Source organism: Antrostomus carolinensis, unplaced genomic scaffold (assembly GCF_000700745.2).
Source record: "Antrostomus carolinensis isolate BGI_N321 unplaced genomic scaffold, ASM70074v2 scaffold51627, whole genome shotgun sequence".
Lineage (NCBI taxonomy): Eukaryota > Metazoa > Chordata > Aves > Caprimulgiformes > Caprimulgidae > Antrostomus > Antrostomus carolinensis.
Genome location: NW_010330625.1, coordinates 8,976 through 24,664, shown reverse-complemented (window position 1 = coordinate 24,664; position 15,689 = coordinate 8,976). Strand labels below are relative to the sequence as shown.

At 43.2% G+C, this 15,689-nt stretch overlaps 1 protein-coding gene across 1 annotated transcript; it reads right to left on the bottom strand.

The window, feature by feature from the left end:
* Positions 1 to 5,844: 5,844 nt before the first annotated feature.
* BMP3 (bone morphogenetic protein 3) lies at positions 5,845 to 13,838 on the bottom strand. The gene is made up of 3 exons (XM_029086193.1): positions 13,835 to 13,838; positions 12,687 to 13,597; positions 5,845 to 6,051 (listed from the first exon to the last, which is right to left on the bottom strand). The coding sequence occupies exons 1-3, from the start codon at positions 13,836 to 13,838 to the stop codon at positions 5,845 to 5,847; spliced, it is 1,122 nt and encodes a 373-aa protein (XP_028942026.1).
* Between the last annotated feature and the right edge of the window lie 1,851 nt (positions 13,839 to 15,689).

Sequence of the window (15,689 nt, the reverse complement as noted above, 5' to 3'; positions counted from 1 at the left end):
GTTACTTGCTGGGCTGGGCTGGCAGGGAATGTGATTGAACAGTTGGAAGCATCCAAAAACCCCTCGGGAGTCAGAGTCCCTCCTCTCATCACCCTCTTGTAATCAGAGGAAATAGCTAACTTCAAGCAGGAGTGCTCTTGCTGTGGCAAGTCACGCCTTACCTGGAGGGCAGCTCATGCCTTGGTTTTGTTTTCTCTCCCCAGTTTCTTTTCTACCATTTTGAATAAAATATTCCTGTTACTGAAGAGAAATGTAACAAGCCAGGTAGTCTTGTTACCAGCATGGCCATGTGGGTTCTCCTGTTACCGCAACCTGGTGGCATCTCCCAGCTGCTCAAAGAACAAGCCCAAGCTCTCCTTGTTTCCAGGAGACAGAGGAGACCGGAGTCTTCCCTTTCTGGGCATGCACTCCATTGGGCGTCTGCTCACATTTCGTTGTGTGGAGTTACTGTGCGTCCCCCAGGTTTGTGTAGCTGCAGTCAGAGAAGAGGAGGATAACAGAGAGACAGGCATCCCTGTGATGAGCAGAGCCTGGGAGCTTCTGACCTGCTGCCTCCTATGTGGCCCATACAGGGGAAACGGTATCATGCCCACCCCACCACCCTCCCTTAGCTGGACCCGGGAGACATCAGGAGAGCATCCTTCTGGAACCTCCCTAGAACAGCAACTCCAGGGGCTTCCATTCCCTGCTTTGGTTTGTAGCAGCATGCTGTATGCAGTAAGGCTGCAGGAATTACTTTTCTTACTGTTTTTAACACAGCAGCCTTGGCTTCCATACACACCAAGAAAGCAATTAGGGCTGCCTCATTCTTCTGATAAATTGCAGGCTTGTCACCACAATTTCTGCATTATTTTTATGGGCTGGAGTCAAAACTCAGTCAAGCAAATGGACAGAAATCTATGGACACCTTTGGGCCTTGGATCAGGTCCAGTAACCTCAGTAGTTTTTTACTGTCATACTAGCTAACCTTTAACTGAATCCATAGCACTCACTCCCCAGCCACTCTGTACTTTGCTCTAGGAAGACAATCTCTGTTTGAATGGCCTTTGCAAATGAGCTCTTGAGATGGACACATTTCCACAGTGTTGAACACAGAAAGCAGTGGAAACTTTAATGGTCTTGGAAAGACCCGAATACCACACAGAAAAAATGAATTTTCATGTAAAAAGTTATTTTATTTTGTATTTTATCCAGAGTTCCTAGTGAAACTTTCCTTTTATTGAAGGGAAAAAAAGGTTATCAGGCAAGCTTATATATCAGTAGTGAAACATGTCCTTCCCAGTGTGGCTGCCTTCTGTCCTTGCAAACTTGACTATAGTCCTAGCATTTCATCTTTGCAATGACAGAGAAAATTGTATTGTTTAAAGAGCACTGAGATAAAGAAGGAAACATTAAGAGGAAAAGATGGCCACAGATACAAAATAAATTAAAAACATCTGAAAAAGTTTCTTTCCATATACAAAATAACTTTTCCTTTTGGGGGCTAATTTTATTTTTTTAAAAATTGACATAGTCTGTACAAAGATTAACCTTTCAACAGAAATAATTTTAAAAGGATGTTTTTACAAGGAGAAATGGGTCGCTAAACAAAACGTCGGTCTCCTGCAAACTGCTGAGCCTCTCCTCTCTTGGGCCAGCCCTGCAGCGGAGCACAGTGATTTGCAACCCCAGGGCTGCTTGGCGCTGTATGAAAGGTGCTCAGCTCCTTGCAAGTTCAGGGCCCCCAGACAAAGGAAAAAACAGAGCCTGCCTTGTGACCCTGCTCAGGGGAACAGTGGCATTTGCTCTGGCAGGCAATTCTCCTGGGTCAAGGTACCACACTGCAGGATAAGCAAGTTTTATTTTGCACTCTGTATTCTGCACACTTACCGTGAGATTCCCTATTCAGCTGCCAAGAGTGGGATTTTGAAGAGTTTTCTGCAGTAGCCTTCTCACAGTCTGCTCCTCACTGGGGAATTTGCTCCCAGAAGAGCCTATCTGAAGAGAGAGCTTGTGTATCTTGAGACATTCTCCTGTCCATCTTGTGAGCCAGCTATAAAAATAATGCACGGGCATCAGGTACTACATAATTAGATGGGAAGCAGCGCCATTTATCGGTTGATAGTATTTAAAAAAAAAAAAAAAGCAGAAGAGGTGGGAAAAGCCTCCCGTCCTGATTTGAGATTAAAATGGTGATTAATAACATGAGTTGGAAATTATTTAGAGGTCCCTACTAATATAAAGTTATTTACAGAAATTATGGCCTGTGTGATTAATACATTATTGATGCTGGACATGTTTTTATGTAGAAAGTTTCATTTACAGATACAAATGCAAAACAAGATGTGGGCATAAAATGTCTCCTTTATATATGGTTAACTGGAGAGAACACTTCTATTCTACATGATACAGTTCATGACAAAGTCTGGCTGTATCCCAGTAAAAAAACAAGCACGACATATTCATGCTCATTTTCAGATGATGCTTTTAAGGTCACTTCCAGGCTGTCTCATCACAGCACTGGAAAGCATTGCCTATAGCCTTGAACTCGGCTTCAGTCCCTGAGAGTGACTCAGAGCAGGGCTGCCCCAGAATGCTGTGCTGGGGAAACACCTACATTTAGTTAGGGCTGCTGTTCTGGATTGCCTAAGTTTGGAAGCTTGGCTGCCAACACCCTGTTCTGATCTGGGTGACTCTGCTACCACCCAAGGGGTGGGCCAAGGAGCGTCCGACCTCTGCATTTTCCTCTGAGGAGCTGGTTCCTGGCACCACTCGTGCCAGATACCGTCCACAGACCAAGCTGGGCTCGGCTCAGTTCTGACCTTCTGCCCAAGAGCCAGTCACTCCAATTCATCCCCAGCAAGCAGGAGGCTGGGGCCCAGCGACTCCTCACCTTACGGGGTCCCCATTCTCGCAGTGTTTTCCTGGGGGACTGACTGCCCTTCTCCGAGGCAGCAGTCTCATGTGCAGCGGGATGACCCCCCAGCCCTCCTGTGGCCAGCTAGGAAGCTGCGAGGTACTTTCTTCTCTGTGCTGTGTTTGGGAAGGTGCAGTCTGGTGCTACTCTAAGGAACATGCTGTAATCCTAGCACAGGGCGATGCACGGATAAATCCAGCCCTCGAGGGCTACTGAGCAGCTCCCACGTTTCTACTCAGGACAAGAGGTGTGCACCTCAAGAACCTCAAAAATATGGTGAAGGAAATTATTTTGGCGATAAGTGCGTTACTCATCACCAGCCAGCTCACCTTGAATAAAGAAATGGGATGTGCTGGCACAAAGCCAAGGTTGCCTTGTCAAGCTCTATGAAATCTATTTTGCCACAAGCTCTCTACAAATTGAAGATCAGTTAGGTCTATTGTTTGAGCTCATGATGTTTTAACAATAGCCATTGTCACACTGAATTGTATGACTGACAGACTTACCTGTGCAGTTCTTACAAAAGATAACTGTCAAAAATCACTGCATCTGTTTTGCTTGCAGGGCCTGATGTCTACTGAAAATCCAAGCCTGCTTCCAGCTTAGCCAGTGGCTTCCCTTATGTGTCCTAATGACACTGGGCCCAGGAGTGGACCAGTGGATGAAAAGGTGAGCCCTATGGTATGGGCAGCCTGTGCACATCACTACTTCTGCCTGTCCTTAAAGTCAAGACAGGGGCCTACACAGCTCCACACCAGAGAGACAGGCTCTTTTTTATTACCAAGACACAGCCATGAAAAGCTCTCAGTTGTCTGCAACTCAGTCTTTTCAGCACAGCTTTTTTCCTCCTAAATCCATCCCATTTGCACACAGAATGTCTGACTTTTCTCCTGCATATGGAAATGGATCAAATGAACCTTGATCTCAATGTACACAGCTTCACACTTAGTTCTTGGTTTTGATGGCAGTTCTGCTCCTCTATGCTGGTGATGGTACTTGTTCTCTAGAAATTGAGACTTTTCCAGAGAACAGATCCTTCAAGGCAATAAGCTGCTACAGAACTCTTGGAATTCTAACATACAGCAATCAGGTTGGATAGCTGTGCTAATTACTGTTGCTTAATTAGAGCCAATGAGGATGTATCCAGTGGCACTCTGGGAATTGAACGGCAGAGGTATGCTGTTTGAGCAGGTAAGGGAAGGGCAACATGCATAACTTCCGTCTCGGACTAACTGGTGGTTCTTTTTTCTCTTTTTTCTTTTTTTAAGTCCTGTCAGCTTCCACTGACACTTTGTGTGGGTAAAAAGTGATTGCTGAAAGGATCCCTAGGCTACCTATTCCACCTCCACACCACTCTCACGCTTGCACATTACTCAGGTTGGTAAACATGACAGACCAAATAAAAAAATCAATGACCAAGTGTTTAAACTAGCCTTAAACAGCTATGAAGCTGCAAAAAGGCATGTACATAGGAAAACTGTTGGCACCTTCAATATACTGAGGAATTGGTGACTCCGAAGTAGAGAATTTAACTCTCATGATGATGGGGAAGTAATTTATTCCCTACGAATATTTGCCTTTGAATACACTGTTTCATAGTCAAGTTATGTAGGTAACTTATGGGAAGGGTTGTTTGACTTCTACTCTTAGCACAAACTAAAACATCGCCCTCACCAGCCAAAAGCACTGTAAAAAGCATCATCCTCTACAGAGAGTGCTGCTGAAATGGAACCTGGGTTCTGTCTAAAGTACTTCTGTGAACATTTACTCTGTAACAGAACAAACTTTTTGCAGCTATGCCGGAGATTCATTAGATGTTTTCTTTCCTGCTTGTAGTTTCTCAAATGAATTTTTTGGTGGATAAAGTAATTGAAAGAATGTTTTGTGTTTTTATTGTGCAAAACCTGCTAGTAAGAAATTTTAGATTGACAGCATAGGTACAACAAATTTGATTTTCAGAGTAGAGGCGAACTGAGATAAGAAAAAAAAATCCATCTGATTAACGTAACAATCAAAACTCACCAAGCAGAGCCAGTTTTGATCAAATAATCGTAGTGAAGGCCTACAGATAGGAATTATGCACCACGTAATTTCACATCAGGAATCAACTACCATGATTTATTCATAGATTATTTGCAACTATGTTCTAGAATATGTGTTGTGAGCAAGTCACTCAGCCGCTTCACTGAGTGTGATACTTTCATACCCTTGGCCTGCTGAGTTTCCATAGTGGCATGAAAGAAAAGTCTTTGCTTTTGAGCTACCACAATTATGCATGCAGCAGTAATGCGTTTTGTGTTCTTCCAACCGAGGGCACTGACATCTAATAAGCTGAATTACGAAGAACATGTCAATGAAAATGAATACACACACGTAGTCGATGACACGTCGCACCAAGGAGATACGTGCCTAAGTTGGATTACCTAAGGCTCTTAGGATGTTGGATTTATTTTTCTTCCTTGCTGCACTACTCAATAACCTAAGGCAGAAAGCTTAGCTTTAAAATGAAGAATAGTATATTTCTAGTCTCCCTCCCCCTTAGTCACCATAAGAACGGAGACAAAAATTAACAGCTACTGCTGCTTGCAAAATCTTGTACAAAAATAGATCAGTATGTCCTTCTGGCAGTCTCCAAACTCTTGAAGAGTCTTCTGCAAATTCCTCTTTCATCTCTTCATTTCAACAGAGTCAGTCCCCATTGCCAAGACTTGTATCTTGGTCAAATTCAGAGACAAATGAAGTTTGTATTCTCTTTCCTTGGAATTGCTATTCTGAATCCATTCCATGTCCATCCTCTTTGTTTGGATTTGTTTACTTTTTTTTCTTTTTTGTCCAAAGGAAATGCATTGGCAGTGCAAACAAAAAGTAGATATCGTGAAACAACCCCCCTCCCAACCCCTCAAATAGCAAGTGATCACCTCAGCATTTCAAAAGGGTCTCCCAAGATGTTATCTGCATGCACAGGATTCCACTGTCATGTTGGGGTACACCTTTAGAACCACATTTTTATTTTCATCGAAGAATAAGATACTAAGAGAAGACATTTTGTCAGGAACGCAGCAAGGCTCAGGAATGACTGGGACAACACCGATTGGGACAACCCCGACAGCTCTCACTATGCTCTGGATTGTGGCATGGTTGGATGGCTTCAAGGCCTGCAAGAGAAAGATACAGCAGACAGTGTAACTGCACACATGTTGGAATGGACCCACATACACTGGAACAAAACTGGTTTATTGAAGAAGGGCCCTGTGGAGACCCCACAGCTGACTAGCTGTAAAATCTGTCTTCTACTCGACCATTTCCAGTTGTTATTTTAGGTGCCCTGAGGCAGCACCAGGGAATGTGAATCTGATCTGGTTCTTTTGGCCACTAGATGTGAGTGCCACTCCACCGCTTTCAGCTCGAGAGTCCTCCTGGGGACAGGGCCTCCAGCTCTCTTTGGGATGTGCGTGCCTTCCCAGGAAAACACCCAGGCAGCAGACCTTGCAGCAAGGTGCACCTATAGGTCAAGGTAGTCTCTTCTGAGTGAATTAAGTTACACGTGGGCTGTAATTGAGTCATAAAACTTGTTTGGCTGGGAGGGAGGCAGTCAACATGCTGGCAGGCTGAGTCATTAGGGGAGCAAAAGAAACGTAACTTGTAGGAAGTCTGACTGGTGGAATCAGGACAAGTGAATCAGGAAAAACAAAAGCAGATAAAATGTGTACAGATGAGAGAATGGAAGTACTTTACACCATGATGCTAATTGTTCCAATTTGCTCTTGGGCCAGGATAGGTTGTTTCACTCATTCTTCCATGCCAAATCACTTCTCATCTCTAGTATACATCATCAGTGACATTGCTGAGTAACTGAGCCCCCTAATCCCTTGTCAGTTGTACCTCATATTAAGGTGATATTTTTCTCCAAATGACTGGAGTTTTACTTGTGTAAATAGGAACACACTTTGGTTTGATATGAACAAAATGCAAATCTCAACAGTGAGATAACTGTATTTGTTCACAAAACCAAAATACACTAACATACTCATAAAAATAAAAATGAACAAATTCATAGAAATGAAAAGTACTGTTTTACCTCCAAAACCCTTCCAAATCTGACTATCTGTACAAAAGATAGGTGAGCATGAAAAATGTACAAGATGCACTTTTTAGACAAAGGCTTTTGGTTTTGTAAGAGTGAAACTTTTAACACTGCTTTTTAGAGCTCTTCTTACACGTAGAACCTGGGAATCACACAGTTCAATGTGCTCAGTCAGATGACACTGAGAAATATATGGAACAAGATCATTTGGGCCAAATGTGCAATTGGCAGTTTTGCTGCGATGAGAGATGATTTGCTTTGGGTCTTAAGGGTTAGATATCTACCCTACCTGTGGTGCAAGTCTTCACAGGAATAACTGTGAGATTCTGGCACGCTGTATTGTTTGTGTAGCATGTTAGTGCATTTAGGAGTAAGTGCTTCCAATTCTGCTGGCAGTACACACAGATGTCTAACCTGTCCCTACTTACGCCAACATAGCTCACAACTACTGCCAGCTGTCTTTTCCTTCCTTCTCACAGAGACAGCTGTTCCCTGAATTCCAACAGAAATGGATCAGGATGGACATTTTCCATACCACGTTGTTTGAACTAGTCTCAAGATAGAACTGGAACCATTTGACGCAGAACTGAAAAGGATTCACTAGGGAGCACTCAGCTATTCTTTATGTACGTGTTAGACATAATTTGAATGGGGTTTTTTTTTTCTTCTCATGAGGAACTTATTTCACCTGCAGGAAGGCTGAGCAACAAACAGTGCCAATCCTGCACATCCCTTGCTTCTGTTTATCCGCAGAGAGAATCAGAATTTTCTTGAGTATACTCAGCATCCAAGTCCCTTTTAAATGCAGACATTATACAGAGCCTGATCTTCTTCCACTGTTGCTGTTTACTGTCATAGCTTATCAGACGAATGAGATGCAGGGGTGTGGTGATATTCTACTTTAAATACAAACACAAAGCTTGTTGCACCATCCTCTTAATGGCTCTAGGCTTCCCAGCATGGTTACAAAGACATTACTCTCCATCTAGGTAGCTGATCTCAAGACATTTCTGTTTGTTTATTCTGAATTCAAGAGTACCTATACCCCTCAGCAGTAGTTGATAGGGATTTCAAAAATGTCTTAGATTAGTACACAATTCAGATTTCTGTATCATTTCTGTATGCAAAATGAAGAGAAAGCTCCAGTAGCATCCAGGCTTGTTTCCTTACTCAGCTGCAGTGCAGCATTCTCTGCAAAAATATCTGGGAGCCAAACAGATCTCCTGAGCCTGCTGATCAGACATCAAAAGGTAAAATATCTATTGAGACCCTTTTTCCCGTTGCCAGTAGTACTGGTATTAAAAACGAGTCTCCAATTTATGCTGTGTTAAGGTCTCATTGGAAACCTTTCCCTTCAGATATGGAATCTGTACCACTCAAATGCTAAACTGTACAGAACTGATTTCAAGTATTGCCTTGGCTATCAGCGGGAAGAGCCTGGATAAAAGAAGTATCTCTGTTTGATACAGGAATCAGACAATACAGAACATCCTCTGTACTGACCTGAAGTCTGTCTTGAATACACGCTGCCCCTGGCCCTTAAGGTGCACTCTTGAGGATAACGGCTTTGGCATAACTCTGCTTCTGCCACTGGGAATTTAACTGTGACCAGAGTAAAATCCAAAGGCGTGTGCTTCTCTGAAAACCGAAATCCCGCTCGAGTACTGAGCTGGCATAATGCCCTGCATAAGGCGGGTGAGTTCAGCCACTGCCTGTGGGATGCCTATGCTCTGTCCAGCACATGGTCATGAAACCAGGCAGAGATTTTCTTTTAGGAAAGGAGAAGCAGGGGAGGCCGAGACAAGCAGCGGGAGGCAAAAATGCCGAGCTGACTCCCAACTGCCAAATCTATGAATGAATCCAGCTGTGGCTCAGGCTGCACCTGCTAAGCTGCACACATCCTTGGGAGACTTGCTGCCCTGTTGAATTTCATTAGAGATGTATTACAAGTGGGGCAAATGATGTCAGTTACGAGCTTTCATTCCTGACCTGGGAGAGGGTCTGCCTGGCCTGTATGCTCTGCAGCATTACACAAGCCCAACACATGTGGGTTTGACAGCACTCAAGCCAGCTAATTGAAATCCAGGAATGAGTAAGGCCAGAACATTTGGAGGTGGAAAGGCAGGGGGGAAGAGGCACATCTGTTCTTAATTACCCAACAGGTTGTCAACTTTAGGAGCTTGCCCTCAGCAAGGGAACATTATATACCCATAGGCACAGTTATTGCCTGATGGTTATAGTATCATTCTGCAAACACAGTCGTATTAGTAGCACCAGATATTATGCATTATGGCTCAAGAATAAGACATGGCTCTAGAAGATGCTCACTTCACCTTTTAATATAATTTAGCTTTTCATTCTCTTTGGAAAACAAGGTCATTTTGGTTTTTGCGATTAAAAAAGTGCACAAAAGGAACAATTTGATTTCCAACATGGGCAGAAATCTACCCACTGCTTTCAGAGAACCAGACTCACAATGGGTTTCAGTAACCTGCTCTCTTAACGAACTATCTCTGTCTGCAATACATGGCAGCAAATATTCAGCTTCCTAGTGTCCAGGTAACTATAATGCTCTGCTGCTCTAATTCTTCACCCAATCAAGTCTAGAGAGTTTCACACACAAAGGCCAGATTAGGCCTTTTAGTAGGAATTTGTAGAAGAAAACTGGTGTCCTGGTTATGGCCTTGCTACAGGCTTAGTGCACTGCAGTCAGACCTTCTGCTTCACATCAGCAGAGTCATTTAACCTCTGTGCTTTATTCGCCTGCTCACCTCTCCTGTTTATATTTCTCACCTTTTTTCTACTATAAGCTTTTTCCAGGGCAGGGACCACTTCTGATAGTGTGTACATGCCTATGCCAGGCAGAGCACAGGGATGAAGAGGGAGAGGAAGAACACTCCTTTGAGACTGCTAGACTTAGTTACTGTGATAATAGTAGTCAATACTGCAAGTCTACTTACTTGAGAAGATGGAGCTAAACTACGACATCTGAGAGGCCTACTATCTGCAGGAAAGCAGAACCCAAATTTGGCAGAAAAAAATTCAGCTCTGTATGTTAGAAAATCTTTTGATGTGCAGTGTAATACGTCAGGGGAATTACCCAAAGACAGACAACTCACAGACAAAGCTGGAACTCCTCTTTCAACCCAAGCAATACCTCTTAACTACCCTTCAGTTGTGTGCACCGTTCATACCTCCCTCTCGAGCTTCAGAGTGTCCAACTTAAGTTTATACTTCAATTAAACTTAATTTTGCCTCTTCAGAACCACTGGTACTAAACTCACCTCGGGACATTTTACTTGCAGGAACATTTGTATGGGTTATTGTATTTCTTTCCAGAGGTTTGAAGTGACTCTGGGAATTAAGCCCTGAGGTTATGGAGCACATTAGGGATTTTCCAGTTACAGGTGCTAACAAAGGCTCTGTGTAAGGAATAGGAACTTTTTTATTACAGTGTTTCCTTATCATTGCTCTACCTTTGGTTTCTGAGAGTTTCTTTATCTCCATGAAGATACATTACGCTTTTTGCTGCTGGAGAATCTGTGTTCTCAGAGTCTCACCTCAACTCTTAAAGAGAGATTTGCTTTCTGTCTTAAATTTGTTATTTCCCGTCAGCTCTCAGCAGGATTAGATTTCAGTTGGAGCAAGGAGAGACCGGTAACAAGGGCTTTTAAAACCACTACATCCCAAACTGTTTGAGATAGCCTTGTTCTTGAGACTGCACATTATTGACCAATCTAAGGTTTGATTCAGACTCTCCTAGAGGCAAAGTGAGGTTCTTCACAGTCTCTGCATCAGGCATCATCTAACCCTGAAATTAAGGGTTAGAGAGAGAGAGCTTTTCTGCCTCAGAAGGTGGAAACCTATTTTGCATGTCTGACAAATGTAAAAAAAAAAAAAAAAAACAAACCCCCCCCCCCCGCCTCCCCCCCATTTCTAGTGACTGGGTTGAAATGTTTATTCTCTAGCAAATGCTAGATCCTAGGAGTTCATCAGCACCTCAGCTATCATCTGCCTCTTTGAAAGCCGAAAGAACCAGACCCTATAACTTTAGGAAATGGGAACCTAAACACTTTTGGATTTATGACAAGATACCTTCAAGCCTTTCTAAGAAGCTGCTACACAGTTTGGGTTTTTTTTTCCATCATCAGAAATACAGAGGAACTTGATTTAAATTGTCCTCCAGTAGTATCATTGATTGTCTGTTGGGTAGTTGACTCTCTGCTTTGTTTCTTTTGTAATACTGATGGTAGCCCATAGCAGGCATCTCATTTTAAGTGAAGAATACTTTAACTCTTCTGGTTTAAGTAACATGTACCATTTTCTTCTAAACAAAAATCAGAGCAACACTCTTCGATGGTTGGCAAGAAGTTTTTATAACTAAAGCTGCAACTGGAAATGCTAACCCAGTCTTAAGCAAAGAGCTACAGCAGGCATTTTTATAATTTATGTGTCCTTAAAGTTAGAATGGAAGAAGTTCAGGTTGGGTGCTTTTAAAATTTCTAACCCGTATGCCAAGTTACTGGTTTGACAGAGCAGGTTCTCATCGACAATAAAGGAAAAGGCCCAATGCAATGTGTTCAGAGGTAATGACTCTATCTCTTCCTGTTCCCTTTCATTTTTCCCTTTGATCCAAAACCTGAAAGCCTGCCACTGGAGTTGGTGGTAATCAGGTAAGTCATCTCCTTCAAAGAGAGACTCCTGCCTTCCTCAGCTTGCTTTCTCTGGGTTCCATCCCCTTTGGTACATTCCTCCACCTGTCATTTTCAAAGGGTGACACTCTTGGGTCCTTAAGCCACTGAAATACCACATAAATTTTGGAACTAACTGCTAAGACTTCACTGTGTCAGGAATAAAGACTCTTAAACATGAGGTTACAGGGAGGTCAAAAGCCCTACCATTACTGACATTTCCTATAGGCGTTATTTGTGCGTACCCCTCATTGTAGGCCAGCCTCAAATACCGCATCCTACTTTCAGGTTTTGGTAGACACCAGGGGGGTCCATGCTGCTCATAATGACACTGGGCATTTGATTTTAAGGAGCTGAGTTCATCCACCTAAGTCACAGAACTAGAAGTACATCACCCTTTCTTGCTACTCACATACAACAACTCATAAAATACAGAGGATATTTCAGAAGTCAGTTTGCCACAATCCATTGCTTTTGGATGCCCTTGGTCTGTCATAGAAGTGACTTATTTTGCTTACACTTATAGAGCATCCCAACTGCTCCTACAGTTCCTCAGAGTCTCTCTGTCATTGTGACAGTCACACCTCACGAGGCACACATTTTTCTTAGAGCATGCTACACTGACTGACCCCAGCGTGGGCCTGGCAGCAGAGACTCCTTTGAGGCATAACGACTACTGCCTAATAAGCAATTTTCTGGATCTGGCTTGTATTGTGTTTATTAAACAGGTTAATAACAAGTTCACACATCATAAGCACTATTCAGGAAATGTTTTATGGCAATTTGGGTTCTGGACAAAAAACTAATACCATGTAGCATTTTTTTAATTACCTTTACGAGCCTGTCTTTTTACTAGCTGCTCTAACCACTACGCCTTGCAGCATGAGACAAAGATATTACTTATTTACCAGATCCGAACATATAACAGGTGACCAGCTGTCTTTTACTGACACGGGAAAGAAAACGCACAGTTTACAGTAATCAGAAAGTGCAAAAGAATCAATAAAGAACATACCTTTGGAATTGGGAATTGGCATTCCCCTGAACAGTAATAGGCGTCAAAGGATTTAGGGGAAATAATCCACTCGCTCCAGCCAATGTCTGCAAAATCCACTTTGAGGTAGCGCCGGGCGCAATATCTTGGCTCATTCCACTGCTTCCTCCTCGCCTTCTTCAGCGTTTGCTCATCAAACTGGAGAGTCTGGCTCTTCTGGTGATGATTCTTCCTCTGCTTTTTCTTACTCTTTGTCCTCTCTGCTAACCGTGGCTGGAAGGTTTTGTAGGGTTTTCTGTCGTCCCATCTCTCATCCTCATTGTACTGGTACTCGGCTCCTGGAAGCTCATTATTCTGCAATGGCAACAGGATGTTTGTGGAACGTTTTCGCCGCCGTTTCCCGAGGCTGCTCCTCATGTGGTTTTCCGGTCCAGGAAAGACCCTTGCTAGAGGATGACGGTGTCCTTGCAAACTAGAGACAACACTCTCTGGCTCTGAAATAGCAGAATCATTGGCATAAATCAGAATGTAGGGCTCATAACGAGAAGGTGGCCTTTTCCAGGGATGATGGCCACTCAGATCCATTTTGACACTGATCAGGAGTTCATTGTTTTGTTTTGCTTCATGCAGGAGATGAGTGATATCCTTCCACTGCCAGGAAAGGACATCCTGGTAAGGAGTGGAGACATTTATTAGGAAATGTCCCAGGCTCCGAGTCTGGTTCCCAACAGAAGGAAAGGTCCAAACTGAAAGATGCATCTGAATTTCAGGTTTCCTGTGCCTGTGATGAGAACAGCCTCTGGATTGGGAAGAGTTCCACTTAGCACGCAGCAGATCACCAGTATAATAATACACTGAAGCTGACAAGATGTTTTCAGACTCGGTGAGTGACGTCAAGTTAAAAACGTACATCTCCTGGCTATCGGGGCTCCCTAGAAGAAGAAACACCTGGATGAGAATATGGGCATTTCAAAATGTTACAGAGAAAGGGTCAAGCGCGTTGCTTTTAGGTTATATATTAAGTTCAGGGAAATTTTTCACACAGTCCTGCGGGGACAGGTTTAGGCCACTATTCAGGAAAATAACCAAGCTGGTAAACTGGTGACAGTAAACCACACACTTTCAATCTGGTTTCCTTGTAATACCTATCTCCACCCAGAAATACTCACCCATCTCCTACTGCTCCTCTGACTTCAGGAAACAAATTAGGTCACAGGAACACAGCTCGATAACATGCAACTAAAGATTTTATCATCCAGAAATTTGAGTGAGACCATAGTAAGGTTTTGCTCTTGTGTTTTCCTCTTTCTGTAATATTTCCAATCTCTCTCTCAAAATGCACTTAGGTGGCTCTGGCTACCCTGTCCTGACTAAAGAATTACCTTTCTTTGTCCAAGGCAACTGGAACTCCATGGGACATCAATGGTACTGAAACATGCCTTAGCCCAGACCTAGCTGAAGCTAGAGAATGGCTCCCACTGTCTTCACTAGGCATTGGATTGTCCATACAGTTCCATTATCCTGTTGAGCCACAGCCTCAGTTGTAAAGAAAAGATTTGCTTCCCTACTAGCAGAGGCTCAATGTGGCAGTGAGGAAGAGGAAAAGCCTGGATTTGAACGGGGCATGACTCTCAGTGTTGCCACAGGCTTGCAGGCGTACTGCCAGGTAAGCCACTTACTTAAGCTCCGATTGCCAAGCTGTTCAAGGCAAAAAACGCCTATCTGGTTTCTCTAAACCTTCCGCTCCGCTCCACTCCACTGTGATCTGGACCTCAGCTGCAAGACGGGGACTTTGGGGCCTGGGTAGCATTTACTCTTAGCTTCTAGAGATGTCAAAGAGACTATTAAAGAGGGACTGAAACACGCATGTAACATATAAGACATGTACTATTTGGTACCGCTACCTATGTATATCAGGTAAGCAAACAAAGGAAGTACTACGTATTTCAGAAGCTACATGAAAAGACAAAACTGAAATCCTGTGTTACAAAGGATGTTTCCTCTCGATATTAACCATTCCTCCATTACAATAAGACCAATTTATTGCCCCCCTCAAGTGGTCAGTGACCTCTACATGTACAACTAGGTCTTCATGACCCAGATGTTTTCACAAACAGCAAGGTTAAGAGCTGGCCACAGAAGGAAGTATAAAGTTATTGACAACAGCCTTGCACACAAAGGAGAAACGTGACTCACTTCTAAAGACATTGGGAGGAGAAACACCAGGATAGAATCAGTTTAATCATTTTCAAGGTTTGGATGTCAGATCTGGAGAAAGAGACAATTCACAATTTATAATGAGCTAAAGACACACAAGCTGGTCTGACAGCCTTTTAGCTAAGTCAGTCACTAATCACAACCAAAGTTTCCCTCTAGAATAATCAGGCCTAGAACTGCTTCAATTATACTGGGTAAATGTGGTCATTCCACCTAGGACATTTCATCAATTTTCATGCCAGTCAGAGTTAGAAAGGATTTGCTAGTATACCTGAAGGTAGGTGGACAGTTCTAGAGCAACCCCAATAACCAAACGAGAGCCAACTCAAAATGGCTTGGGTTTTTTAGTTTGTTTTTTGTGTTTTTTGGAGGGGGGTGAGGGTGAGGGTGGGGGTAGTGGCAATATTGCCTCTCTGCAGAGGGAAAAAAAGCCAAGGACAAACCTTCTTCATGGTCATGATGTTACTGTATCGATTAGGAGGGATGCAGGGAACAGTGGGGTTTCTGCAGCTATGAAATTAGAGAAGTCAACCTAACCACAGGTATCACGCACAACCCCAAAGATGCACTCCTAACACAGGCTAATCTGTGAAAACAGATGGCTGACTGCTTTAATCCCCTGTAGGGTGCAACAGAAAGGCTTGGGGGTAAGGTTTAATTTTTGTTTTAAAATTTCCTGCTTGGACTGCAGTTACATCTGTCCTTCAGAGTGAGAGAAATATAGATCCAAATGTTAAGGTGCTATTGAGAGCTATAAAATCAGGCTGTATGGAAAAGTCAAATATAGTAAAGGTATGGTCTGCAGCC